Source organism: Capsaspora owczarzaki, assembly GCF_000151315.2.
Source record: "Capsaspora owczarzaki ATCC 30864 unplaced genomic scaffold supercont2.4, whole genome shotgun sequence".
Classification (NCBI taxonomy): Eukaryota; class Filasterea; order Ministeriida; family Capsasporidae; genus Capsaspora; species Capsaspora owczarzaki.
In genome coordinates this window covers 899,602-923,575 of record NW_011887295.1, presented here as the reverse complement: position 1 = coordinate 923,575, position 23,974 = coordinate 899,602, and the positions used below count along the sequence as shown (strand labels likewise).

At 53.4% G+C, this 23,974-nt stretch overlaps 6 protein-coding genes across 6 annotated transcripts; 4 read left to right on the top strand and 2 right to left on the bottom strand.

Moving 5' to 3' along the window:
* The first annotated feature begins 1,758 nt into the window (after positions 1–1,758).
* Positions 1,759–6,301, top strand: CAOG_03081 (hypothetical protein). The gene is made up of 2 exons (XM_004363863.2): positions 1,759–2,399; positions 2,492–6,301. Exons 1-2 carry the CDS (start codon positions 1,891–1,893, stop codon positions 6,177–6,179), a joined length of 4,197 nt encoding a protein of 1,398 aa, XP_004363920.1. The 5' UTR covers positions 1,759–1,890; the 3' UTR covers positions 6,180–6,301.
* A 77-nt stretch (positions 6,302–6,378) lies between these two features.
* On the top strand, positions 6,379–8,554 carry CAOG_03080 (selenocysteine lyase). Its single transcript, XM_004363862.2, has 6 exons — positions 6,379–6,539; positions 6,716–6,793; positions 6,923–7,395; positions 7,470–7,876; positions 8,001–8,175; positions 8,455–8,554. The coding sequence occupies exons 1-5, from the start codon at positions 6,422–6,424 to the stop codon at positions 8,164–8,166; spliced, it is 1,242 nt and encodes a 413-aa protein (XP_004363919.1). The 5' UTR covers positions 6,379–6,421; the 3' UTR covers positions 8,167–8,175; positions 8,455–8,554.
* On the bottom strand, positions 8,540–10,540 carry CAOG_08663 (hypothetical protein). Its single transcript, XM_011271972.1, has 5 exons — positions 10,081–10,540; positions 9,818–9,981; positions 9,431–9,696; positions 9,117–9,328; positions 8,540–9,023 (listed from the first exon to the last, which is right to left on the bottom strand). The coding sequence occupies exons 1-5, from the start codon at positions 10,487–10,489 to the stop codon at positions 8,572–8,574; spliced, it is 1,503 nt and encodes a 500-aa protein (XP_011270274.1). The 5' UTR covers positions 10,490–10,540; the 3' UTR covers positions 8,540–8,571.
* A 205-nt stretch (positions 10,541–10,745) lies between these two features.
* Positions 10,746–13,332, top strand: CAOG_03077 (metal-dependent hydrolase). The gene is made up of 7 exons (XM_004363859.2): positions 10,746–10,970; positions 11,060–11,281; positions 11,402–11,613; positions 11,722–11,843; positions 11,925–11,994; positions 12,087–12,225; positions 12,326–13,332. The coding sequence occupies exons 1-7, from the start codon at positions 10,784–10,786 to the stop codon at positions 13,222–13,224; spliced, it is 1,851 nt and encodes a 616-aa protein (XP_004363916.2). The 5' UTR covers positions 10,746–10,783; the 3' UTR covers positions 13,225–13,332.
* Positions 13,333–13,554: 222 nt separating this feature from the next.
* CAOG_03076 (Mark1 protein) lies at positions 13,555–16,720 on the bottom strand. Its single transcript, XM_004363858.2, has 2 exons — positions 16,627–16,720; positions 13,555–16,523 (listed from the first exon to the last, which is right to left on the bottom strand). The coding sequence occupies exon 2, from the start codon at positions 16,381–16,383 to the stop codon at positions 13,837–13,839; it is 2,547 nt and encodes an 848-aa protein (XP_004363915.1). The 5' UTR covers positions 16,384–16,523; positions 16,627–16,720; the 3' UTR covers positions 13,555–13,836.
* A 3,435-nt stretch (positions 16,721–20,155) lies between these two features.
* On the top strand, positions 20,156–23,949 carry CAOG_03075 (long-chain-fatty-acid-CoA ligase ACSBG2). Its single transcript, XM_004363857.2, has 11 exons — positions 20,156–20,357; positions 21,018–21,165; positions 21,288–21,436; positions 21,521–21,632; positions 21,735–21,930; positions 22,037–22,339; positions 22,488–22,858; positions 22,986–23,124; positions 23,210–23,346; positions 23,514–23,663; positions 23,752–23,949. Exons 1-11 carry the CDS (start codon positions 20,226–20,228, stop codon positions 23,850–23,852), a joined length of 1,938 nt encoding a protein of 645 aa, XP_004363914.1. The 5' UTR covers positions 20,156–20,225; the 3' UTR covers positions 23,853–23,949.
* Positions 23,950–23,974: the final 25 nt, after the last annotated feature.

Here is a 23,974-nt window from a genome sequence, read left to right as displayed (position 1 = left end):
CACTAACATCTGCAGGATCGGCAAACAACACGGTGACAAAAGATCAGCCATGACATAATTCTGGAATCAACAATGGACAACGTTGCAAATCGAAAAGTGGAGAGCGCGAAAGAGCCAAGACAAGTTGTACAAAGCAATTCCTCGCGCTTATGGCCACGCAGCACTCGTTGGTGATAGTTGTATGTTTGTTCAATTCTCTAGAATCACGAGTCGAGGGGGGGAGGGAGGAAGAGATGGGGGATTATGGAAAAAAAAAAGAAGAGAAAAGCAACATCCAAGCATACTCATTGTTCTAGCAGTTGTTCTGGGTTGCTTTGAGTTTGAAGAGTGTCCCAATCAAGAAGAGGTCTTTTCTTCACTGGCATTTATTCAAACATTCGCTGATTCGAACAATTGAACATCGCTCCCGTCGGACCTGTGAAAAACTCAAAACTCTTGCTTTGCGTCGGCGTTCAAATTGCCGCTAAACCGCAGCGCCGAATCACTTCTCTGCAAGTTTCGCTCGCCCGGAAGCTGTCGACATCGATGCCACTGTGCGTTCTATCGACGTCGTTCAAGCTCCAAAATTCAGACGCAGGTCAACACGACACACATCGTCTCACGTCTTGGGCGTTCCTTTTTTTTTTTTCCTCTCTCTGTTTTTTTTTTTTTTTTTCCCACGCTCATGCGACCAGCGTTTTTTTTTTTTTTTTTTTGTTTTTTTTTGTTTTGTTTTGTTTTGTCCCCGAGGCGTTCCGTTCACATCCTTTCTGTTCTGTTGCTCGTTGTCTTGCTTGTTGCACTTTGAGCTTTTAACAGTGAACATATCGAAGACGGGAGGGGAAGGGACGGGGGCTTGGTGTTGGTGTGAAAGCCGATATTCTTGCGGTATCTCGCGTTTCTTTCTCACTCTAGCTTCCTCCCCCGTTCTCTCTTCGTTTGCCAATTTCATTGCTGTTTATCATTGGTGTTTTTGTGTCTGTTATTATTGTTAATGATAAATTGAGTCTCTTCGCCTCAAAATCCAGTCTCATCTTGTCACATTTGAGGTAAAGATCACAAAAAAAAAAAAAAAAAAAAAAAAAAAAAAAAAAAAAAAGGCTTCTATCGAAACGCAACAGGGAAGATGAAGGTCTCTCTCTCCTCCTCCCTCCGCTTTTCTTCGACAACACAGGATGGAAGTGCTCATGAATACAGCACAGACCGGGCAACACGAGCAGCACGACCGCCGACCGCTCTTCGTCGCTCATGACGTTGCTTGCGGGGAACGGGGAAAATAAACTACCGCTTCTTTTTCGATGCGCGGCTCTCGCGCGGCTGTCTTTCCGTCCGAGTTGTGCTCTGCGCTTGTCTGTGTCTCGTGCACCAAGAATGCTAGCATGAGCGTGTGTCTGTGGAACGAATGACCGCCATCAAACCCGAGCGCTGTCAAACGAAAAAAAAAAAAAAAAACTTTCGCCGCGTGAAACCGACCTAAATCGCGCTTTTGTTGTCATCGTCGCTGTTTTCGTTCGGCTGGGTCTCGATGGAAGGCTGCCGTGTGGACTGTGTGTCATGTGCAAGTCGAAGTGAGACTGAGTGAGTGAGTGAGTGTGCCTGCCTGGGTCAAAGTCCTGCGAATAAGCCACTCAACAACGTTACCAAAAGGCCGACGCTTTCGTTTCTTCATTGAATGAATTGAATGAGGCTTCGTTCGTTACCAGCTCACTCCGGCCTTGCTTTTGTGTGATTGCCTTGCCTTGCTCCCCCCCCCGCCTCGTGTCGTCTTGCTTTTGCTCTAGAACCAAACAGGACCACACAAGCAAGGCCTTGTTTTTTTCCCCCCTTCTGTTCTTTTTTTTTTTTTTTTTTTTTTTTCAAACCTTCATTTTCTCGTGACACACACACTCTCGCTCGCGATCCACGGAGAAGATGGAGGAGCGCAACCCGCTGTCGGCCATGGCAGGCGCCTCCGCAATGCCACCCATGCTATGCAAGCTCGAGAGCGTCCATCCAGCCAACGGCAGCAGTGGCGCGTACTCGACAGCAGCAATGCTTGGGATTGCGCCTCTGGTCGGCGCTGCTTCGTTCTCCGTCCCTGGTGCGCATGTCAGTGTCCAGCAGCAGCAGCAACAGCAGCAACAACAACAGCAGCAGCAACAGCAACAACAGCAATTGCACGCTGCATCCGCCGTCCTCGGGCAGCAGCCGCTCATGCACCCAATCCCATCTGCCATGCACATTCAGCACTTGCAGGATTTGATCACACAGAAGCAAGCCGAGACCGAGCGCCAGATTCTCGCTCTTCGGTTGCAGCAGCAGCAGCAACAACAACAGCAACAGCAACAACAGCAACAACAGCAGCAGCTTCATCTGCAGGAGCACGGCAGAGCCAACCAATCTGCTGGCTGGGGCTTGGACCAGATTGAATCGTTGCTTGGGTACGTTCGCTGATGATCGATCTCGTTGGTTGCTCATCCCTTCAACGAATCCGCATTGCGCCACTCACTCGTGCTGCTCATAACTCCTTCAGAGATGACCTCGACCAACCCGAGGCATTTGGCATGGCTTCGTTCCACCCTGGAATCGTCCCGAGCACCGCCTACCACATGCCGCAAGAGCAAGCATACCTCCTCCCTTCGAGCAATCCTCCAGCATTCGCGCAACAGCAGCAGACCTTCTCAAACCAGCCGCTGCAGCAGTCGCCCACATTGCAGCAGTCCGAAAGCCCCAACGGCCATGCCGCTCCAGCTCCCGCGGCATCTGCGCCAAGCCGCGCCGTTCCATCGGTCAAGCGCAGGCATCAGGACACCGTTGTGGGCGATTCGGTGGCCTTTGTGCCCTGCATGATGGAACAGTGGTGCGAGATTTACAATGCTGCGCGCCAGCCCCTCTCCACCCGGCTCGAGCTCGCGACCAAAGTTTCCAAAGGCGCCACGTACGATGCCGCAGAAGAAGCTTGGATTATGTACCGGAAAAACCACTTTCAGGTGACTGCGCTTCTCACACCGACCTACTCGGCAAAGAGCTCGCGCTTGGACACGACGCCCGCGTTTGTCGAGAGCGCGCACGGCTCGGGCCTGCTCCTGCCGCTCCAGTCCATGCAGCTCGAAGTCGGCGCATTCAAGCACGTATCCAATTCTGACACAGAACCAAAGTCTGTAGGTCTGTGTCAGTTCTTCCGGAACAAGGACTGCCACGCGAAAAAGGACGTCGAGCCAGTGAGCATCACCGTGGGCGAGCTGGCCAGTTTGACCCGTCTCCACTTCCGCGCTGCCACCGTGAACATCTCCCGTCGATTTGGTGGGTCAAATCAGTCGCAAACGTTCAATCAGGTGGTCGTCTACGTCAAGGGCATCGATTCCGCCGGCGACTCGCACATGTTGTTTGCGCAGCTGGCAGACCGCCTGATTGTGCGCGGTCGCGGTCCTGGTCACTACGCCTCTCGAGCAGCAAAGCACGAGCTGGCCATGACGGACGACAATGACAATGACGACGACGAAGAGGATGAAGCGGACGAAGAAGCACCGCGCACCCACCGCCGCCTCTCACAATCGCAGTCCGCCCCGCGACGCACCACGTCTACCTCTAGCATGCCTTCCATGCCTTCCAGCTCTTCCGCGTCCAGCACCCAATCGTTGGCGTATGTCGCCTTGGCGACCAACGCGCACTCCGAGTCCCCAGACTCTGAGCTCCTGCTTGGCCCCGTCGTGCACCACAGCGGCCTGCCCTTCAAGCTGGAGCAAGCCGAGTTTGATTTGGGCGTTCCTGTTGCCACCACTACTAGCCTGTTGACGCACCAGCGCATGAGTGGGCCGGAGGAGTCGTCCGCTTCTGGCGGTACGGATCCCAGCGCAAGCTCTGGCTCGGATTCGGACTCGCTGCTCGAAATGACTGGCACTTCACAGCAGGCTGGAGTCGCGTTCGAGCGCCATCATCCACTACTGCCACTGACAGTCTCGAATGTCGCCGACCTGGGGTTGGGCGACAATATTGGCAACAACGGCTTGATTGCAGCAGCCAACGCCTCCGTCCCGTCCATCCGCGGAGGCGCCGGAGCTGGAGCAACACAGCCCTCCGTGTCGTCCGCATCTCCAGTGGGTAGCAGCAATACCCGTATCAGCCCGTTGCTCACCTCATCCAACTCGTCGCCCTCAAGCACGGCCGTTCCGGTGTTGCAACACTCGCAACAAGCGCTGCAACAGCAATTGTTGCAGCAACAACAACAACAACAACTGCAACAGCAGCAGCAGCAGCAGCAGCAACAACAACATCATCATCAGCTCTTGCCCGAGATGTTTGCGGCCCAGCAGCAAATGCAGCAAGTGTCCGCTCCGCTACCCGATTCGGCAACCGCCTTGCCAGCTTGGGGCCCGGGCGAGACCGCTGGCTCTGTTGCTCACTTTGGTAATGTTGGCATTAACACGGTACGGCCGTCGGACGCGCTGGTCGTGCACGGCAATGTGCGCGTCACTGGCCAAGTTTTCCAGCCCTCGGATCGTCGCGTCAAGGATGCCATCGTGCCTGTGGACACTTCAGAGGCGCTTCGCAATGTCAACTCGATGCGCCTGTACGACTATAGCTTGCGCCCCGAATGGATGGAGACGTCTCATCGGCCAGCAGACCAGAGCACAGACCGTGGTGTTCTCGCGCAAGAGCTGTTTGAGCTCATGCCCCGCGCCGTGAACAACATTGGCGACGTGCCGCTGGCCAGCGGCGAAACGATTCCAGACTTTTTAGTGGTCAACAAGGATGCCATTCTCATGGAGACGGTCGCAGCCACACAAGAGCTGTCCAAGCAGGCCGCACACCTCGATTCTCGGCTGCATGCCGTGTCCCAGCGACTCCACACGCGTGAGCGGGACGAAGAGGACAACATTTCCACCAGCAGCGAAGACGCTGTCGACTCGCGCGACAACCGCCGGCTCATCTCTTCAGAGCAGAAACGCCGCATCGAGTTGCTCGAGGCGCAGGTCGCTCAGCAAATGGTTGCGAGTGGCAACCGCAGCTCGTCGTCGCGAGTGTACGTCACCTTCCCTCGTCGTTGGCTCATTGTCGCTGCCGCAGCAGTCGCGTTGCTGCTTTGCCTCGCCACCGTCTTGCCGACCGTCTTGCTCCTGCAAAAGCTGCCCGATGATGACAATGACGCGGAAGACCAGTACCCGGCATTCGCGCCAACCAATACGAGTGAAATGGTCTCGTCCATGTCCATGCTCAAATCTCTGTATGTCGCTTCGGACCAGCCATCCGCAATAGACTGGTGTCACTCCCCAACGCCGTTCTTTGCTCTGATGGAGTACGGGTTGAATGCGACGAGTTCCGCGAACGACCGGTACAATGCCACTTTCTCGCCCATGCCAATCACCGGTTCTGCGCGGTATGCGCCCAGTGGCGTTCTCGTGTACTTTTCGTCTGAGATCAAGACGTTCGAGTGTCTCTACCATCACAACGTGCCTTTGGCCGAGCAGCCGGATTACCGCAGGGGCTTTTTGAGCTTTGAGCTCATTATTCCATCCGTGTCTCTGCGATTGCGCGATTTCGCCAACGTCACTCGCCGTGACGCACCCGGTGCCGCACAGCGCCTGGCCGACCTCAACTGGCCGACGACATCGATGGTCGATGAGGATGCGGCGGCACCCCAGCTTTGGAGTTTGGCTCCCTCGGACGACATTCTGGGCAAGCGCAGTGCCGATAGCTTTGATCCGTGGGCTACGGACAACCCAGATCCGAACGCTTGGTTCAACCATACCACACCCCAACCTGGTGAGTGTCGTGTGCGCTCCGAAAAGCCAGGCGACCCAGTCTTCAATGGCAACTTTTCCTGCCCGTCCTACTCGCCAGTCGTTCCGTACTTCCGGACGACACTGCGCCCACAGCGACTGCCATTGCTCGTCTATCGCGTCACTGGCACTGGTTTGGTGCACGGCCGAACATATGTCACCCCCTCTGGCAATCGCACCCTGTACATTCTGCTGAAAGTCTCCAACTCGATCCGAGGCCTGGCTGAATCCAAGACCGCTCGGCCCAGGCGGTACTGGTTTGAGCCCGCATTCTACTATACCTGGTGCGAGTGCGACTTCACCTCTCCCGATGCCGAGGAGCTCGCTACGTGTTTGAGCGAAAACTGCCCTGTCGTTGCCATCCCCAGTGCGCGTTACCGGCGCGACTCGTCCTCTTCCTCCTCTTCTTCTTCTTCTTCGTCTTCTTCGTCTGCACAGTAGTGGTTCTCTTTTTTTATTTGTTATTCTTTGTTGTTGGTTGTAGATCGATGTTTTTTTTTTTTTGCTTTTGAGGTTTCTTTTTGTCGATTTGTTGTTGATCTGAATACAATACCCCGGTTTATTGCTTACCCAACTTTCGTGATCTCCATCATTTTATTGATTGCAATTCTTCTTTTGATCTATGACAGTTTCCAAGTTGCTCAGTCTTTGTTTCTCATCACTGCTCAATGCTCAACAGCTAAATGCAAGTGGCGTACCTCGACTCGAACGCAACGACGCCGCTCGCGCCCGCCGTGCTCGCTGCCGTCCAAAGCGCGCTGACCGACGCCTGGGGCAACCCGTCCAGCGCCCACCCCGCAGGTACAATCAGGACCTCTCGCCAAGAGCGGGGGTAGGGGATTGGACAGGACTTGGACTCGACCATGTGGCGATCTCAACTTTTTTTTTTTTATTCACCGCGTGTCCCGTTTCGCTTCTCTGCTGACTGGATGCTGCTGCTGCTGCTGCCGGGATCCTCTGTCAATGCTGATCATCAGGCCAACAAGCCAAGAAAGTGATTGCCGCTGCCCGATCGCAGGTTGCGACCATGCTGGGCGTCGCAGATCACCCCGAGTGTATGTGAGCGACTGTTCATCACATGGTCCTGCTGCTGCTTCTGCTGCTGCTGCTGCTGCTGCTTTGAGGCTCACACTCTGCAAGCACGGTTCCGTACGCTCTGGTCGATGGTGGGAACGCACTTGCAGATGTCATCTTCACGTCGGGAGGAACTGAGGCCAACAACATGGCCATTCGCAGCGCCGTGGCGTCTGCTCGACCTGCTGCTGCGACCAACAGCGCACGCTCGCGCCCACACGTCATCACGAGCAACGTCGAGCACGACTCTGTCAAGCTGGTGCTCGAGGCACTGGTTGCCGAGGGAGCTATCGAGCTCAGCGTCGTCAACGTTGCGCAGCAAACGGGTGTCGTCAATGTCGACGCGGTTGTTGCTGCTGTTCGACCTGAAACCGTTCTCGTGACAATCATGCTGGCCAACAACGAAGTCGGCACCATCCAGCCGATTGCTGCGATCTCTGCTGCCATGCAGGAGCTCTCGAACGCGCGACCCGCCGATCACCCTCGCATTTTGGTGCACACGGACGCTGCACAGGCTATTGGAAAGATTCCAGTCAATGTGCGCGAGCTGGGCGTTGACTATCTCACGATTGTTGGGCACAAGGTTGGTGTTGTTGGACGCAGTTCATTTTTTTTTTCGTTCTGTTTTGTGCTCACTTGACTTTTCCCCATATGTAGTTTTACGCTCCAAGAAACGGTGCTCTATTTGTAAACAATCCTCGCGGGTACACACCACTGCACCCACTGCTTCAAGGAGGAGGACAGGAGGACAAGTTCCGACCGGGCACCGAAAACACTGCGATGATTGCCGGTCTCGGCGCCGCGTGTGAGCTTGTCACAGCCCACTTGGCGGATTACGCCGCGAACATGCTTGCTACGCGAAACTACTTTGAAGAGAAAATGCTGCAACGGTTTTCAAAGCATCGATTCCAAGTCAATGGACCAACTTTCTTGGGCGCCCGGTTGCCCAACACGTGCAACTTTTCGCTGATTGGCCAAGGACTGATTGGCTCGCATGTCTTGGCCGCTTGCAAAACCTTCTACGCCAGCGTAGGCGCTGCGTGCCACGCGGAGCACACGATGCGGTGAGTGGCTTTTTGTTTTTTTGCTTTGTTTTTTTTTTTTTGTTTGTTTTGTTTTTTTTTTCTTTTGTTTCGTTCTGTTCATGTTGACTTGATGCTCATTGGACGTGTTTTTTTTCTCTCGTAGACCCTCGCCGATATTGCTGGCAATTGGAGTCAATCCGGAAAACGCTGTCAACGCAATCCGAGTCAGCACCGGCCGAGATACCACTTTTGCAGAGCTGGATACTGTCGTCGAAGAGCTGTACAACGTCGCCATGGCTTTATGCAACAGTGCTGGAGTTGCTCATTAACTGAGATTGGTACGTTCCAAACCCTCACTTGTTTTTTTCCCGTTTCGACCGTTCTTCATTTCCCGTTTCCACTCTTTCATTCGTCATGATGAGTACACGTTAAAAAATATTATTATATGATAGGAAGATCTGATCACCCGTGACGGAGCCTATTCGTGACATCTGAACAACTTGACGCTTCTCTTTTTCCATCTCCTTCACGCTGCACTTTCTTTCTTTTTTTGCTTTTTGTTTTGTTTTTTCTGGTTGCTCGCCACTCACTCACTGTACTCTTCTGCAATGTTGTAGGTTTCCGTCCATTCTGCTTTTTCTTTTGTTTCTTCGATTCCCTCGCTTCGCTCTTCATTGCTACTCTTCTGAATTGTCAATACATTCTGGTTGAAAATTATTGCTATTCTTCCACAATCAATCCTCTGACTGGCACTTGGCACAACTACAACTAAAGTAGTACAACTCTTCGAGGGCGGCCTGCCGCTTGGCCTTGGGAAGGTCTGTGTCAATGTACGAGATGCACACCTCCGTGTTGACCGGAATGGTGGCGACGGCGACGACAGACAGGGTAAAGTCAGTCGCACGAGTCATGCTGACGACGTTGGGCTGGCAGGAGTGGTTCATCGTGTTGCCAATCTCAAACAGCCCACTGCCCGAGACAGTCAGGGATCGCATGGGTGTGCTCATGCGCAGACCAGGCAACTGCGGAATCTTGAAGCCAATCTTTCCGAGCACCGCAGCCAGTTTGTGTGCGTCTATCTGGGCCAAGCGGTCGATCATTGCGTGCAGATCCGACACTGGATTGAGGCGCTGGGCATTTCTCATGATGGCGCCGTCGAGCATCCGGAAGTTTTGAATTGTCAGCACTGCAGAAGGAATCGAAGAGGGAGATTGTCAGACAGCAATTGTTTAAAAAAAAAAAACACTCGACAGCACGCGGAAAGAAATACTTGTCGTACCAATTTCCATCAGCTTTCGATGCGGAGGAGAAAACGCATTCAAGATGAGCGCAAACTCTTCCGCATCGTGCGGCGTCTGCTCTTCCGACGCGATAAAGTTGCCAAAGCGTTGGAATGTGTCCTGCATGTTGGAGAAGCGACCGCTGGTGACTCCCGTCAAGCTCATGGCGAATGCGCGAGCAATGATCAAAGGATTGGTACGATTGTGTTTTCTAGCGGTCGAGGGAAGAGGGGAAAAACAAAACGAAACAAACAAAAAAAAAAAAAACGTCAGAACAAGCGCAGGAAAACAACAAAGTACAATGAGTGCATACCGGCAAAGAGCGTAGAGCTCGGTGATGGGGTGAATTTTGGCAAGCTCGCGGTCTTTGGCACAAAACACGGAATGGTAGTCGTCCCATGCTTGCGTGCGGCACTTGGCTGAGCAATACTGCTCGTATGGAACAAAGCACTTTTCGCAACTCAGGAAGGATGGGGTGCCGGAGGGATACACTTCACTGTGCAACACTGCAAACGGGCCCATCATATCAGGAGTCAGGCGCGTTTGCAAGCAGTGCGAGCACGCCGGGATGGCCGAGTTCTGCGGAAGAAGTAGGTTTGAGAGACGCGAGTTGCAGCGTTAGATCGACATGACTCTTGCGCTTCTCGTACTGCTCCTGCGTTCTCTTGAGCACACCTTCCTTCCTCGATTGGAGACGTACCTCTTCAGCACCCACAAAGCGATGGCTGACAACTGGCGCCTCGTGAAACACTTCAGTGCCGTACTGGAGCTCTTTCAGCGTGACAACGCCTTTTCCTCGCGTTGGATTGATGTAGCGGACTTGTGCATTGGTCATTGTTTCATTGTACGGCTTGTAGTACTGGGCTGTGTATGACCATGCCAATCCCAATTCAACGAAGAAGTCAGTCAAGTCAATCGAACCACAACCCCTCCTCCCGCCCGCCTTGAACGCTTGCCCGTTACCAACAAGTGCCTGCTCAGCCTCAATCCGTCCGATCTGCGCCTCGGTCGAGTTCGGCGTGACGGCGATCGCGGCCGCGTACGCGTTGCGAGCCTGGTGCCAGTTCCCCAGCGCCGCGAGCGCCTTCCCGCGCCGCAGATGCGCCTTGAGGAAGGTCGGGTCGATCATGATCGCTTTGGTGGCGTCTTCGATCGACTCGGCGTATTGCTTGAGCTGGTACTTTGCCGCGCTCATGTTCTGGTAGAGCATTGGCAGCGCTTCCCTCGGCGGGCCTGCATCCACTGCCGCCTGGTACTTGAGCACTGCGCCTACATAGTCCTGCGCATGGTAGAGCGCGTTGCCTTCCTTCTTGTGGCTGTCTGCCAATGCCGCAGCAGCGATCGCGCTCTCAACCGTCGAATCCTCAGCCATTCTTGGTGCGCAAACTCTGAATCTGAGCAGATTGGGAACAGCAATATAAAAAAAAAACGGAGACTGCGACGCACGCATCGTCCATAATGAACACATGTCGATCTGATCGTACTGCAGGATTTCTTGAGCATCTTGAGCGAAACCAGGCTCAATTCTCAGCGTCTCAATTCTCAGCGTCTCAATCCGAATCAAATGCTGCCATTGAATACATTTACAAAGCTCCACTTCGCAAACTGACGAGCTCAGTCCAGTCCATGCTTCTCGAATTCAGACTCTCAGACTCTCAGACAGGGAATGACGACGAGTGCTCGAGTCAAGATTGTCAATGCGCGGATTTGGACGCCGATTGGAGTGCAATCGTGGCTCACGTTCGACCAGGCGACTGGCACCATTCTTTCGATTGGCAGCGGCAGTAGCAGTAGCAGCAGTAGCAGCGAGTCGGATGATGGCGCTACGACCGCGACGACTGCTGCAGAGCCCGGTGAGCGACTGTAGCATGGTCGCAAATTTCACTTTCCACACCTCATCTCATCATCGTATGTCGGATGTCGCATTTCTGCTTTTCGACAGATAACGCTGTTCGAGTGATCGACCTCGGCGGGCGGATTGTGCTGCCGGGACTGCAGGACGCGCACATCCACCTCATGCACATTGGGCACGAGATGGCCAAGTTGCAGCTGCGAGGCACCAACTCCATTGCCAGCCTGCAAGAAAAGCTTCGCCAGTATCACGCGACAAAAGCTGCCTCCATGAACGAAGCCGATCGAGCTACCCAATGGCTTGTGGGTGTCGGTACGGCTGGACATTGACGCATTGCTTGAGCTGTGATCGCCTCGATGCTCATCGTTTAGTGCTTGTTTTGTTTGTTTTGCTCATGGCATTGTCTGTGGTGGTCGACTGGTCATCTTGAAGGATGGGACCAAGACACCCTCGGCTTACCCTCTGGCGTGTACCCGTCTCGACACGATCTTGATGCTGCCGTGCCTGCCAATGTGCCTGTCGTGCTCTTTCGGGCTTGCTACCACATTTGCGTTGCTAGTACTGAAGCGCTACGGCTTGCTGGACTGCTTGGCTCAAATCCAGTCACTGTGCCAGCAGGCGGAACCGCCGATCGAGATGAATCGGTGAGCAAGCTTGAATAATGGCGTCTCTCGCTCAATTCAAGGTGTTGAAACCTCTGTTTTGTGTGTGTATGTGTGTGCTGGTTTTCATCTTATTGCATTTGGCTTTAGGGCGAGTTTACTGGAATTTTGCGCGAGAATGCAGTCGTGCTCATCTACCCGTTTGTGCAAGACAACATTCCGCGCATCCTGCAAAAGCGCTATCTCGAGGCCGGTCTTCAATCTTGCCTGCGGTATAAAGTCAATGACTGGTGCATTTGACCGAGAATGAGCATCGAGAAGGACGCTCACGCACCATCCGCATTGAATGTTAGAAATGGCCTGACTGCCGTTCAAACCAATGATGCCTGCGCCTGGGACTTGTACCAAGAGCTTCAGAGCGAGGTTTGTAGATTCGGGGGCACTTTTTGTCAATGCCTCTATTCCTGGTTTCGTCATTGATTTTTGAAAGCGTTTGTTTGTTTGTTTTCAAACAGGGGAAAATGCCGATTCGCGTCTTTTTGACTCTAATGCACGACGAGCTTGTCAGCCCTCCCACGCAGTTTCAATCCGTGGTTCCCGCCCCAAAGCAGCAGGAGGGACTTTTGTCGTGCGATCGAGTCAAGCTGTTTTCAGGTGTGAACCGGCCTTGTCGGGTGCCAAACTCGTGGACTTTCTTCTTCTTTTTTGGTTGTCTTCTGCCACGCGCTTCTCACTTGCTTGTTCCCTAAAACAGATGGCTCGCTGGGCGCCGAGACGGCAGCCCTTCGCGCTCCGTACGCCAATTCGTCCTCCAAGGGACTCTTGATCTTGACCGACGCCGAAATGAACGCAAAGGTCCAGCTGGCCCACGATCGCGGCTTCCGCTTGGAGATTCATGCGATCGGAGACGCTGGGGCAGAGCAGGCCATTCGTGCGTTCGAGTTGGCCGGCGCCACCGGACCCGTCCATCGCCCGATTCTGACGCATTGCCAAATCTTGGGCTCGGACTTGATTGACCGGATGAGTCAACTCGGTGTTGTTGCAGATGTTCAACCGCCGTTCGTCGGAACCGATTGCGCCTGGGTGGCCAAGCGTCTAGGCGATGGATCTGACGGGAGCGCGGCACCGGGAGTGGCCGAGCATCTCCAGGACCGTCTCCGCTCGTCCTACGCCTGGAAGACACTGCTGACGCGCGGAATCCATGTTGCAGGCGGCAGCGACGCTCCTATCGAAACATGCAGCCCGTTCGTCGGCTTGCACTCGGCCATCTTCCGCCAGCCACACGGTGCTCCGCGCGAAACCCCTGCGTGGATGCCGTCCGAGTGCCTGACGTTTGCGGAGGCAATGCATCTCTACACTGACGGTGCTGCGTACGCAGCCTGCCGAGAGACGACGCTGGGCACCCTTGCTGCAGGATTTGCCGCTGATTTCGTCGTGCTAGAGTACAACGACGTTACCGATCCTGTGGGCAGAGGATTGGCGACCCCATGGGCTGATCCGCACCAACTGCTCAACGTTCACGCGGCTCAGGTTTGGGTCAACGGACAGCTGCGGTTGGACGTTGCCCAGGCGGCGTCTGCACACCCGCCTGTCGGAGGTGCCGCTGAATGGACGGCAGGAGTGGCTTCCTGCGTCTGTCATCGTGCGTTCTAGCGGAGAGGCACAACAAATGTCATGTTGCGAACGTTTTGAAAGCTCTACAGTGTTTTGTAACTTTTAAACCATTGGAGCAATCGGGTTTAGCTTGGAGAGTAAATTGTGGGTTCATTGATTCAACAGCAACAACAAGAACAAAAAGAAAAGGCACCAGACAAAAACAAGCAAGAACACAGGTCAACAAGGTGCGGTCCAAATGTACACCATGCGATTCAACAAAAGAGAAAAAAAAAAGGAAAAGAAGAGGCGGACGACTGCGGCCCGGCCGAAACAGGATGCAAAGCCACGGATGCCAAACGAGAAATGGAACAAACAAACAACAACAACAACAACAACAACAACAACAAAAAAAAAAAAAAAAAAGAGAGACACACGAGCTGCAATGCGAAACCATCTGCAGGAATGCACAACCCCGTTGTCATGAAGAGAAAGTATAAAAAATAAAGTGCAGCCCGTGTCTAGTTCATGGAGGCGGGGGAGGGAGAGAGAGAGAGCAGAGAGAGCCGGAAAAGCCGTCGAGAAAGCAACAAGTGGCCCAGCCGAGAGAGCACGCATCAGATTTAGGGGGGGGGAGGGACAGCAAAAGGCTCAAACAGTTGAAGAAACGGCTTAGAGCTTCATCTTGTCAATGACCTTGGCACAAACGTTCTTGTAGGTGAGGGAATTGCCAGAAATACGCTTGATGCGGATACCGTGGAGTGAAAGACGAGGAAGCTTGCAGACTTCCATTTCCCATTGGACGCCCTCGTGGGCACAGGTGACCATGAAGGTTTCGGTACGCTCGTACACAATGTGAAGCTCGTCGAGCACACGGCGCATCTCCGTCACAACATCCTCGGCCTTCTTGGAGGACGTCGTGTTCATGCTGAACGTAAAGCGCAGCGAACGAGGCTTGCTCTTGTCTTCCGCCGGCACCGCTGCAGGCGCCTTGAAGGATCGGCTAAATCGCGACTTGAGCTGCGACAGCAGATTCTTGCCGCCTTCGCTGCCACTTGGTGTGGACGGGTGATGTCCGGTGGGGCCGGCAGGTGCTGCGCCGGGGGTGCCAGGCAAGGGACCGTCGCCGTTGTAGGTTTGGCGGCGGGCGCGGCGCTCGCGCGCGGGCGCAGAGTTGGCCGCAGCCGAAGCCACCTGCGAAGAAGGGATGCGGGTGACGGGGGCGTCGCCAGACGGCTGCGCGGGCGAGCGCAGGAACGAGGTCGTGACGGACAAGCCACGTCGACGGTTGCCACGACCGCTCTCGCCAGCTTCGTCGCGGGCACGCGAGGTGACCGACTTGACGGGCGTTCCTGAAGGAGAGGTTGGGACCAGGAAGCCATTGGGCTGCGCTGGTGACGATGCTCCAAGCGTAAGGGTCGGGGAGCCGCTGCCTTCATGGCGACTGCCGTTTCGACGACGAGTGCCGTCTTCAGCATCGCTGTCGCTGCCAGGCGTGCCACCGCCAGCAGCAGAGGCGTGCGAGTCGGTGATGGAAGGCACGCGCTCGGGCGTGCCGCCCGACGCCGTGACTTTGGACCGCGACTGCAAAAACTCTCGCGCACGCGTGTTGAGCGCGCTACGGCTGCCAGTGGCATCAACGTCTTCAATAACAATAGAGCTGGGGCGGCTTGAGCCCGCGGCTCGCCCGCTGGACGCGCGGTCTACCGATGCCTGTGCATGAGCGGCAGCCGTTGTCGACTGCGCTGACGACGCTGACGACGACGTCGGTGTGGAAGGCACTGGTGAGCCAGAAGACGCCGCAGCGGAGGAGGAGCTGGTTGGTGTTGATGACCGCATAATGTCGCCAACGGCCGTGGTGGTAATGCCGTCCGGTGCATTGGAGCCGACGGCGGGAGGTGCTGGGGAAGATGCCGCACCCGCATTGGATGAGGAGGCGGTCGAGGAAGAGGAGGAAGTCGACGATGAGGGCGCGAATGCGTGACCATTGGATGTGCCCGAGGCGGTGCTGTTGCTGGTGCTACTGCTGGTGCCCGACCAAGCGATCGAGCTGGAGGCGGACACGACGGGCGAGTAGTCGCCGCTCATGACACGCTCCATGCGCGACTTGCGGCCAAGCAGATAGTACGTGGCAGCAACGTGGTCGTACACGTCGTTTTGGAGAGCAGCCAGCACGTCGGCGCGCGCAAAGCCCATCTTTTCCATCCGTTGGAGACGGCTCTCGTCGGTGAGATCGGGCGCCGGTGGCTCCCATGGCTTGAGGGGGTCCTTTTCAAAGCCCACATTCATCCATGACTCAACCATAATGTTTGACAGGGGCTCGCGCTTTTGGGGATTGACTTGGAGGAACTTTTTCAACAGCTGCTCGCACTCGGTCGACATGAAAAAGGGCACGCGGTACTTGCCCATGAGCACGCGCTCGCGCAGCTCCTTGAGGTTGGAGCCGTCGAACGGGAGGGATCCCGAAATCAACGTGTACAAAATGACGCCCAGCGACCAAATGTCAACCTCGGGGCCGTCGTACTTTTTGCCCTGGAAGAGCTCTGGCGCGGCGTACGGCGGGGAGCCACAGAATGTGTCGAGCTTGTCGCCAGGGGTGAACTGGTTGGAAAAGCCAAAGTCGGCAATTTTAATGTTAAAGTCGGCGTCGAGGAGGAGGTTTTCGGCCTTGAGGTCGCGGTGAATGACGCGGCGCGAGTGGCAGTACTGGACGGCAGACACGATCTGGCGGAACTTGATGCGAGCCTCCTTTTCCTTCATTTTGCCATGCGCAACGAGGAAGTCAAAGAGCTCGCCACCGCTCGCGTACTCCATGACAAGGTAGAGCGTTGTTGGCGTGTCGATAACCTCGTACAGCTTGATAATATTGGGGTGGTCGAGCATCTTCATGATGCGCACCTCGCGGAAGAGCTTGGTGAGCGAGGTCTGGTTGAGCTTGCTCTTGTCGATAATCTTGACGGCCACTTCCTCGTTGGTCAGGACGTGCCGGGCGAGCTTGACCTTGGCAAAGTTGCCCTTGCCAATCGTCTTGTCCAGGGCATAGTTGCCAATGATTTGGGGGGTTGCAATGTTCTCCGTGCTGCCCGAGCGCGACAATCGGCGGGGCGGTGGTGGCGGAGCAGCCACAACAGTCTCGTCCTCTGGAGTGGATGGCAGCTTGTTACCCTCTGGTTTGCGTGGCGACGACACTGCAGCCGCTGCAGCTTGTTGATCGCTCATTTGGCACGCGGCGGGAATGTATGTATGTGTGTGTTTGTGTGTGTTGGTGATTTGGGTCGCCGGAGGGGTTGGCTAATTTCAAGCAGGAGCTGCTGACTTTGGCTCAAACGACCGCAAGCGACTGAGGGGAACGGTGAGAACTGTTTGAACAGCGAAATCCAAAAAAGTGAGTGAGTGCAATGCAGCAGTGCAGCAGTGCACATCAGATGAGAGTGCTGTTTGAGCGCGCCTCGCGAATCGTACCTCAGCTCGTGTGGGTGACAAGAGAGCGAGAGAGCGAGAGAGAGAGAGAGAGAGAGACGGAGAGGCCAGAGGAGTGAACAGGAAGGAAGAAGAGATTGAACTGACCAAGTCTGTGATTGTCCAAAAAAAAAAAAAAAAAAAAAGTGAGCAATCCATCGCGCCAAACACCACCAAGTTGAGAAAAGTCGTGTGACTTGTAGAAATGGAAGGGGGCGGGGGAGGATTGAGAGAGTGGCGCTGTGAGCCGTGCTAGGCATGGGTTCAAGAAGAAAAACGAGAAAAAAAAAAAAAAAGGTACAATCGGTCTATTGGCGAAACGAGTCGGATTGGATGGAAGGGTGTGCGTGAACGGCTTTTGACAAGAATCAGTAACGGGAAATGTGTGTGGAGTCAACAGAGAGCGAGCGAGAGAGAGCGCGCGCGAGAGAGAGAGAGAGAGACAGAGTCGAAGAGCAAGTTGCTGGCTAAAAAAAAAGAAAGGATACGGTTGCTAAGCCGATGGAACGAGACGGCAACCCCCCCCCCCAACTTGGCTGGGTTTGCATCAGGGCCATCCCACTCATACAAAGCCTAAACACACACCGCTCAGCTCCTGGAAGGGCCCGATGCACGATCGAGCGTTGTCGGAGGGACAATCCTTCACCCAGACGACAGGAGCCAAAATAAAAAATAAAATAAAAAAGCCAATGCGAAAAAAAAAAAAAACAAGGAGCGCAACCATCCAAGGGCCTGTCAAAAGACGAGCGCGCTCTCGGTGCTACATGGCATGAGGATGCAAGTGGGGCGATAGACTTCGTTGGAAGGGCGGAAAGGCGAGAGAGAGACGGGTGTGGGTCGACGTGCGACGAGAGAGGTGGGTGAAATCAAAAATAAACCTGCAGCCTCACAAAGTCGCAGAAATAACAACTACAAGAACGAAAGTCGAGTGGGTTGAGTCTGCGTGTGGCAACACTGCGGTTGAAAGAAACAAAAAAAAAAAAGCATGTTGATCGTTTCAGTTGTCAACGTCAAAAGTGCCATCCGACAAAAACTCGCGGGGCTTTTGGAACAAGACCAGAACAAAAGAACGTGTGTTGACGACCAACAACGCAGGTGGTTGTGGAATCGATCGTTGTTGGTTTTGGCTCTTCTTGCTTGTTTCTCTCGCGAGGTGTGCTGCTGCAAGCATGCGGTACGCGAGCGCGAGCAACCCCCTCTTTGTTTCGTGCGGTTTGAGAAGTGGAACAAACAGCGTCCAGGGTTTGCCCGCACCCCGTTGCTGAATCGCCGCGGCTTTTGGCATTGTTTGCGACAGGCAAAGCGCCTTATCATCGCTCGTCGTGCAAAAGTGCACACCACAGAGCAACAGAGAGCGAGGACGAAATCAGTCCCCTGCGAAGCCACCTCAACTTGACAACTGCTTGTTTTTGTTTTTTTTTTTGGTTTTTTTGGTTTTTTTTTTCTCCTTTTTTTTCGTTTTTTTTTTTCTTCCAGTTGTTGTTGTTGTTGTTGTTGTTGTGCGTACTCTGACCTCTCGCTGGTTTGTTTCTGCAACGAGCTGCATGTTCACATTCGTAATGACGCTGATGATGCCGATGACCAAAGTCAATCAAGCTTCAACAAAAAAAAAAAAAAACCGCGCAAACAATACAAAAACAAATTCAAAAATCCTAAGTTGTGCGATTTTTTTTTCTTCTTTTTTTTTGCAATTCGAGGTGTTTGAGTCATGTCAACGGTCGAGTCCAGCGAGTGCAAGCGCTGGTGCTCCTGCTCTCATACACAAGGAATACGACGGTGCAGTAGGGGAGAACAACCAAGGGGTGGGCGGGGAAGGGCAGGTACGGCGACAACAGTACTTCAATCTCGACTCCAGCAATCTTGAAAAAAAAAATCAAAAAAAAAAAATCACAGATTCAACCAAAGCTGGCTTGCTGCTTCCACTTCGAGAGCAGTGTCGGCGAGGCGGGCGCAGTTGCCTCAAGCAACGTTCCCCCCTCCCCTTATCCGCTCGTGCTTCTCAGCGTCACCCCCTGTTTTGCATTCGACACGGAAGGCAAGCGCAGAATGTTTTTGTTTGGATTTATTATTTTGGTTGGTGTTTTGCAAATTCGAGGCGAAATTCGATCTGGCGGGTGTTGTTGCACCAAACCAGCGCTCGTGGTGGATGCCAGCCCAGCACCGAGGTCTCTTTGCTCCATGCGCCAGTTCCGAGAACAGCAGCAACAGCAGCAGGAAGCAAGCACAAGAGAACGAGGAAAGAAAAACCAACCCAGATTGCATCGAAACGAAAAAAAAAAAAAAAAAAAAACCCTCACAGTTCGCGCGCTTGTTTGTGATTTGGTTGTTGATTTTGTGAGCAACGACGGGTGACATCAAACCCGGGGGGTCAAAAGTCCGTCGCGGGCTCGCAGCGGGGGTTTGTTTCGCAGTCACAAAGAGATGAGGAGATGGCCTCACAAGAAACCGAGTCCCAGGTCAAAAAGAACAAGCGACTTTTCGGAAAAAAAAAAAAAAAAAAAAAGAACAAGGCGTTGAGAAGGAGAAGGATGTATGGAGAGCAAAACCCTCCCCGCCTCGAGAATGCAAGGATGTGTGAGAGCAAATGGGAGGGGAGGGGAGGGGGCAGAGACGGAAGCTCGAGGTGCGTTGGAGACTGGCGCCGCATCACAGCGGCCAAAGCAAGGAATAACACAAAAAAAAAAAAAAAAAAAAAAAGAGTCAGGAGTCGCCCTCAGTTGGTGACCGCACTGAAGCGCTCTGTTCGCCCGACGGCGATCCTCTGGCTGCTGCCTCTCTCCCACGGGCTCGCTTTGGGTGTGTGCGTGTTGCTTGTCTTGTCGAAAGAGGCGTACTCCCAGGATGGCAAAGTCACAACGACAGCAACAGCAACTCCTCAAAAAAAAAAAAAAAAAAAAAAAAAAACTCACCAAAAAAGCCAAAGGAAAAAACAATAAAAATATAAAAAAATAAAAAATAAAAAAGTGACTGCATACTTTGTTTTGCTTTTCTGTTATTTTGTTCACTCGAGTCCCGTTGCTCATCGCGGCCAGGCAACAGCTCGAAAGCAGGTCTCTTTCTCGATCAGAAACACGGATCTTTGTCGGGTTGTTGAGAGGCGACCGTTGGAGGTGGACAGAGACGCGCGAGGAGGGATCGATCTCGACGAGGGGCGGAGCTGCACGCGCACCAATGAGCCACAGCGCGGCTGTGTTCCCTCCGACCCTGTCCCACTGTCACTCGACTCTGTTTCTGTCTGCAGTAGGGTGAGATCTGCGACAAAAGGTCAAGTTGAGGGGAGAGGAATGTGCTGCGATCGTGTCCCCACAGAGTGCGAGAAATAATCTGCTGTTTTGGCATCGAGTTTCCATACTCCCACGATCACAAAATGCTTGAAGCATAACAGATAAAGAAAAGAAGAAGAAAACAACCGCGTGGTAGATCTAATGGCCCATTTTTGTTTGAGACTCCAGCAGCAAGCAAGTTGGCGATGACCTTCAAGCTTCCATCCGGTCGCTTTGATTCGATTCGAAAAAACAAGTGCTGGAACACTCCCCATTGCCAACCTCAATCAAATACAGAGACACTCGAGTCAGTCTTTGCTTGTAGATCCACCGCAAACAATGCCCAACTTGTTCGAGACCAATCCTGCCGTTCCCCGCGAAGTCACTCTTGGCACGAGCGGCTTTGCCGCCCTGCCCGAGATGACCGTGTTGGACGTGATGCGGACTGCCGTCGCCCAGTTTGGCTCCAAAGTACGCAGGCTGTTTTGCTCTGTGTCTGTGTGTTGTGTGTTGTTGTGCGGAGGAATCGACTTGGGGGGACTTTGTTCCGTCACGTCTTTTCAACCAGCCAAGCGCCTTCACCGCGCCCAATCCGCGCTGTGAGATCAGCTGCGTAGTTGTTGCGAGCGTTGACGCCGTGCACATGAGGATGCCTGGCTTTCCCGCAGCAGCCAGCAGCAGCGCGACTGTCCCCAATTCTCACTACACCACCCACAAACAGCGAGTCGTCAGCCACACTCACGATTGCGCACCAGTCAGACCATCCAATCCACCACGCTGTCCTTCTCTTGTTTCTCTTGCTTTACTCTCTTTCTCTGTCTCTGTCTCTTTGTCGCTCTCCACTCAGTCGAGGGGGGTTGTTTGCGGGTTGTCGGTTGTTTTGGTTTTTTTTTTATTTGTTTTTTTTTTTTTTTTTTGTCCGTTTCGTTTGTGGGTTCCTTTGCTTTTGCATTGTGTGACTTTTGTTTGCAACAAGGCCCATGGCCCACAACCGCTGATCAAACATGGGGGCTTAACGAACGCACATCGCTGGCAGCTGGCAGCTGTGAATTTGGATGCGAAAACCTGGTCCCTCACTGTTATTTCTTGCTGGTGTTTGTTGTTGCACTTGCACTCTGCTTTTAATTGCAGAAAGCACTGGTCGCCAAGCGCGATGGCAAGCAGGTCTCGTGGACGTTCCAAAAGTACCAAGACGACGTGCTTCGAGTCGCAAGAGCACTCATCCAGCTTGGGATTGATGCGCACAGCTGCGCAGGTATTCTCGCCTTCAACTGTCCCGGTAACAAAACAAAACTCAAAAACACAAAAACATAAACGACACCCTCACTCTGCACTCAATTATACTCACTTTCCGCCAATGCCGTTTGTGTGTGTGTTGTATCGATATCCGTTCTGTCGCAGAATGGAATATTATCGAGCTGGGATGCATGTTCGCGGCCGTGATTCCGTTTGGCATCTACACAACCAACGGAGAAGAGGCCTGTCAGTTCGTTCTCAACCATGCCAAAGCGTCGATTGTCTTTGTCGAAGACGCTGAAGCCTTGAAGAAGGTACTGAGGATTTGCGTTTTGAGCTGACCTTGGTCTCCCTTTCGACATGCACGTTCTCAATCAGTCCGGTTCTTTCTCCGTTAGATTCTTGCAATTCGTGCTCAACTTCCCGCGCTCAAGGCGATCGTGCAACTGTTCGGCACTGTTGAAGCAGGCCACTCTGGAATTTACACTTTTGAAGAATTCTTGGCCAAAGGTCAGCAAAGCTTTTTTGTTTTTGTTCTTTTCTTTTTTCTTTTTTTGCCCTTCGCTTGAAACCAGCACTCGTGCCCTGACCTTCGCTTTGATCCCTGTGCAGGCTCCGCGGCACCTGCTTCAGCTGTGGAAGAGCGAGCAAAGCTAATCACTCCGGGACACTGTTGCATTGTCATTTACACCTCGGGAACGACTGGCGAGCCAAAGGCTGTCATGATTTCTCACGATTCTTTAACATGGGTGTCTCGCATTGCCCAGTCAACCTACGGCATTCGTGCGGGCACGGAAGTGTTTGTGAGGTGAGTGCGCAGTAGTAGCCTCGTCGCTCCGACTTTCTGTTGGAACGTTGGAACGTGCTCACCCGTATTGCTCCTTTTTTGGTCGGGGCTGGGTTGGATCTGGCAGCTTTTTACCCTTGAGTCACGTTGCAGCCCAGATCATCGACGTCTGTCTTGCGCTGCTCAGCGGCGTGGAGACCTTTTTTGCTCCGCGAGAGGCCCTTCGAGGCCAGCTGATCGAGACTCTCCAAGAAGTTCGTCCAACCATGTTCATGGGCGTTCCGCGTGTGTGGGAAAAAGTGTCAGAGAAGATGCGAGAGGTCGGCGAGCAGCAAACCGGTCTGAAAAAATGGATTGCTGGTTGGGCGCGACGAACTGGCCTCGCTGGCAACATGGCCCTGCAAGACGGCAAGTCGCTACCCGCCGGATGGTACGAGTCCAGAAATTTGCTGCTTCTCTGCGATGAATTGGAAGCTCTCTGTTTGTTGGCGATGACTTTAAATCTGCTCTTTGGCCGTGCGTCTTGCAAAATCTCTCCGCTCACTATTTTTCACTCATTTCTCCCATCCGGATCGCAGGTGGCTCGCGGACAAGCTGGTCTTTAGCAAAGTGAAATCAGCTCTTGGGCTGGATCGATGCAGAAAAACGTTCACGGGGGCTGCTCCCATCTCGCTGGAGACCATCACCTACTTTCTCAGCTTGGACATTCCGTTGTACGACATTTATGGCATGAGCGAGACTACTGCAATCATAACGCTTCCCGAGCCCAGCACATTCCGCTCGGGGACCTGCGGCAAGCTGCTGCAGGGCCTCGACGTCTTGATCGACCGGCCCGATCGCGAAGGCAATGGCGAAATCCTCGTGCGAGGTCGAAATCTCATGATGGGCTTTATGAACAATCCCGACGCCACGGCTGCAGAGTTTACACGCGAGGGCTTTTTCAAAACTGGTAAGATTGTTGATTTTGGTTTTTGTTTTGAAACAAAATAATTGGGTCTGGCTGCGTAAGCGTGAATTTTTATTTTTATTTTTTTTTTTGTCGCTCCTCACGGTGATGTTGTCTCTTGCTATTTCAGGCGACATTGGACGCTTTGATGGTGAACAAAACCTCCTGTTGACTGGTCGAATCAAGGAGATCATCATCACTGCGAACGGCGAGAATGTTCCGCCGCTGATGGTGGAAGGCGCTCTGAAACACCAGATTCCAATCATTAGGTATGGGGAAAATGATACGCAACAGTGGAATCAATCGCACCTGCTTTTCTCTCACTCGTGCTGCAATCAATCATCATGATGACAGCAACGCGATGGTGATTGGCGACAATCGCAAATTCCTGACCTGCCTGATGACTCTCAAATGCGAGCTGGGTGATGATGGTCTGCCATCAGATCGGCTTCCATCCAGCACTCTCAAGCTTTTCGAGCAGCTTGGAATCTGTATGTGACGAATCCGGCGAGATGTTTTGATTTTGAAGTTGCGCTGGGTGTCATGTTGCGTGCCGTTTTGATTTTGGGCTTTCTGTCTTTTTCGGGAGTGGGCTGGTGAATGACTTGCAGCTGCTGCTCACTTGTGCTCCCTTGTGCTCCCTTTTTGGTTATCTCAGCTGGATGCACGACGGTGAGCGCCGCACTCAAGAACAGTCACGTTCACAGCTTCATCGCAGAGGGCGTTCAGGTTGCAAATCGCAAAATCGCCAACAATGCGCAACATGTTCAGAAGTGGCGCCTGCTCCCTGTTGATTTTTCCGTCTATGGTACTGACTGGAATGGCTGTTGACGCATGTGATGTCGTGCGTCGCGCTGTGTGGGACTCAGTTTGTGTGTTTTTGCTCCCTCAAACAGGCAACGAACTCGGTCCGACACTCAAGCTCAAACGTCGAGTCGTCATGAAAAAGTACAAGAATGTGGTTGACGAAATGTATGAAGGCGAAGGGGCTGCGTGAGTTGTGGTTCTCCCTAAACTGAACTCGACTCGACTCTGGTCCAAATGTCACGACATTGTGTTGCAGTAAAACTTTCAATTCATTAAAGCTCGCCCAAAACAAATTCGAAGCTGAGCAAATTC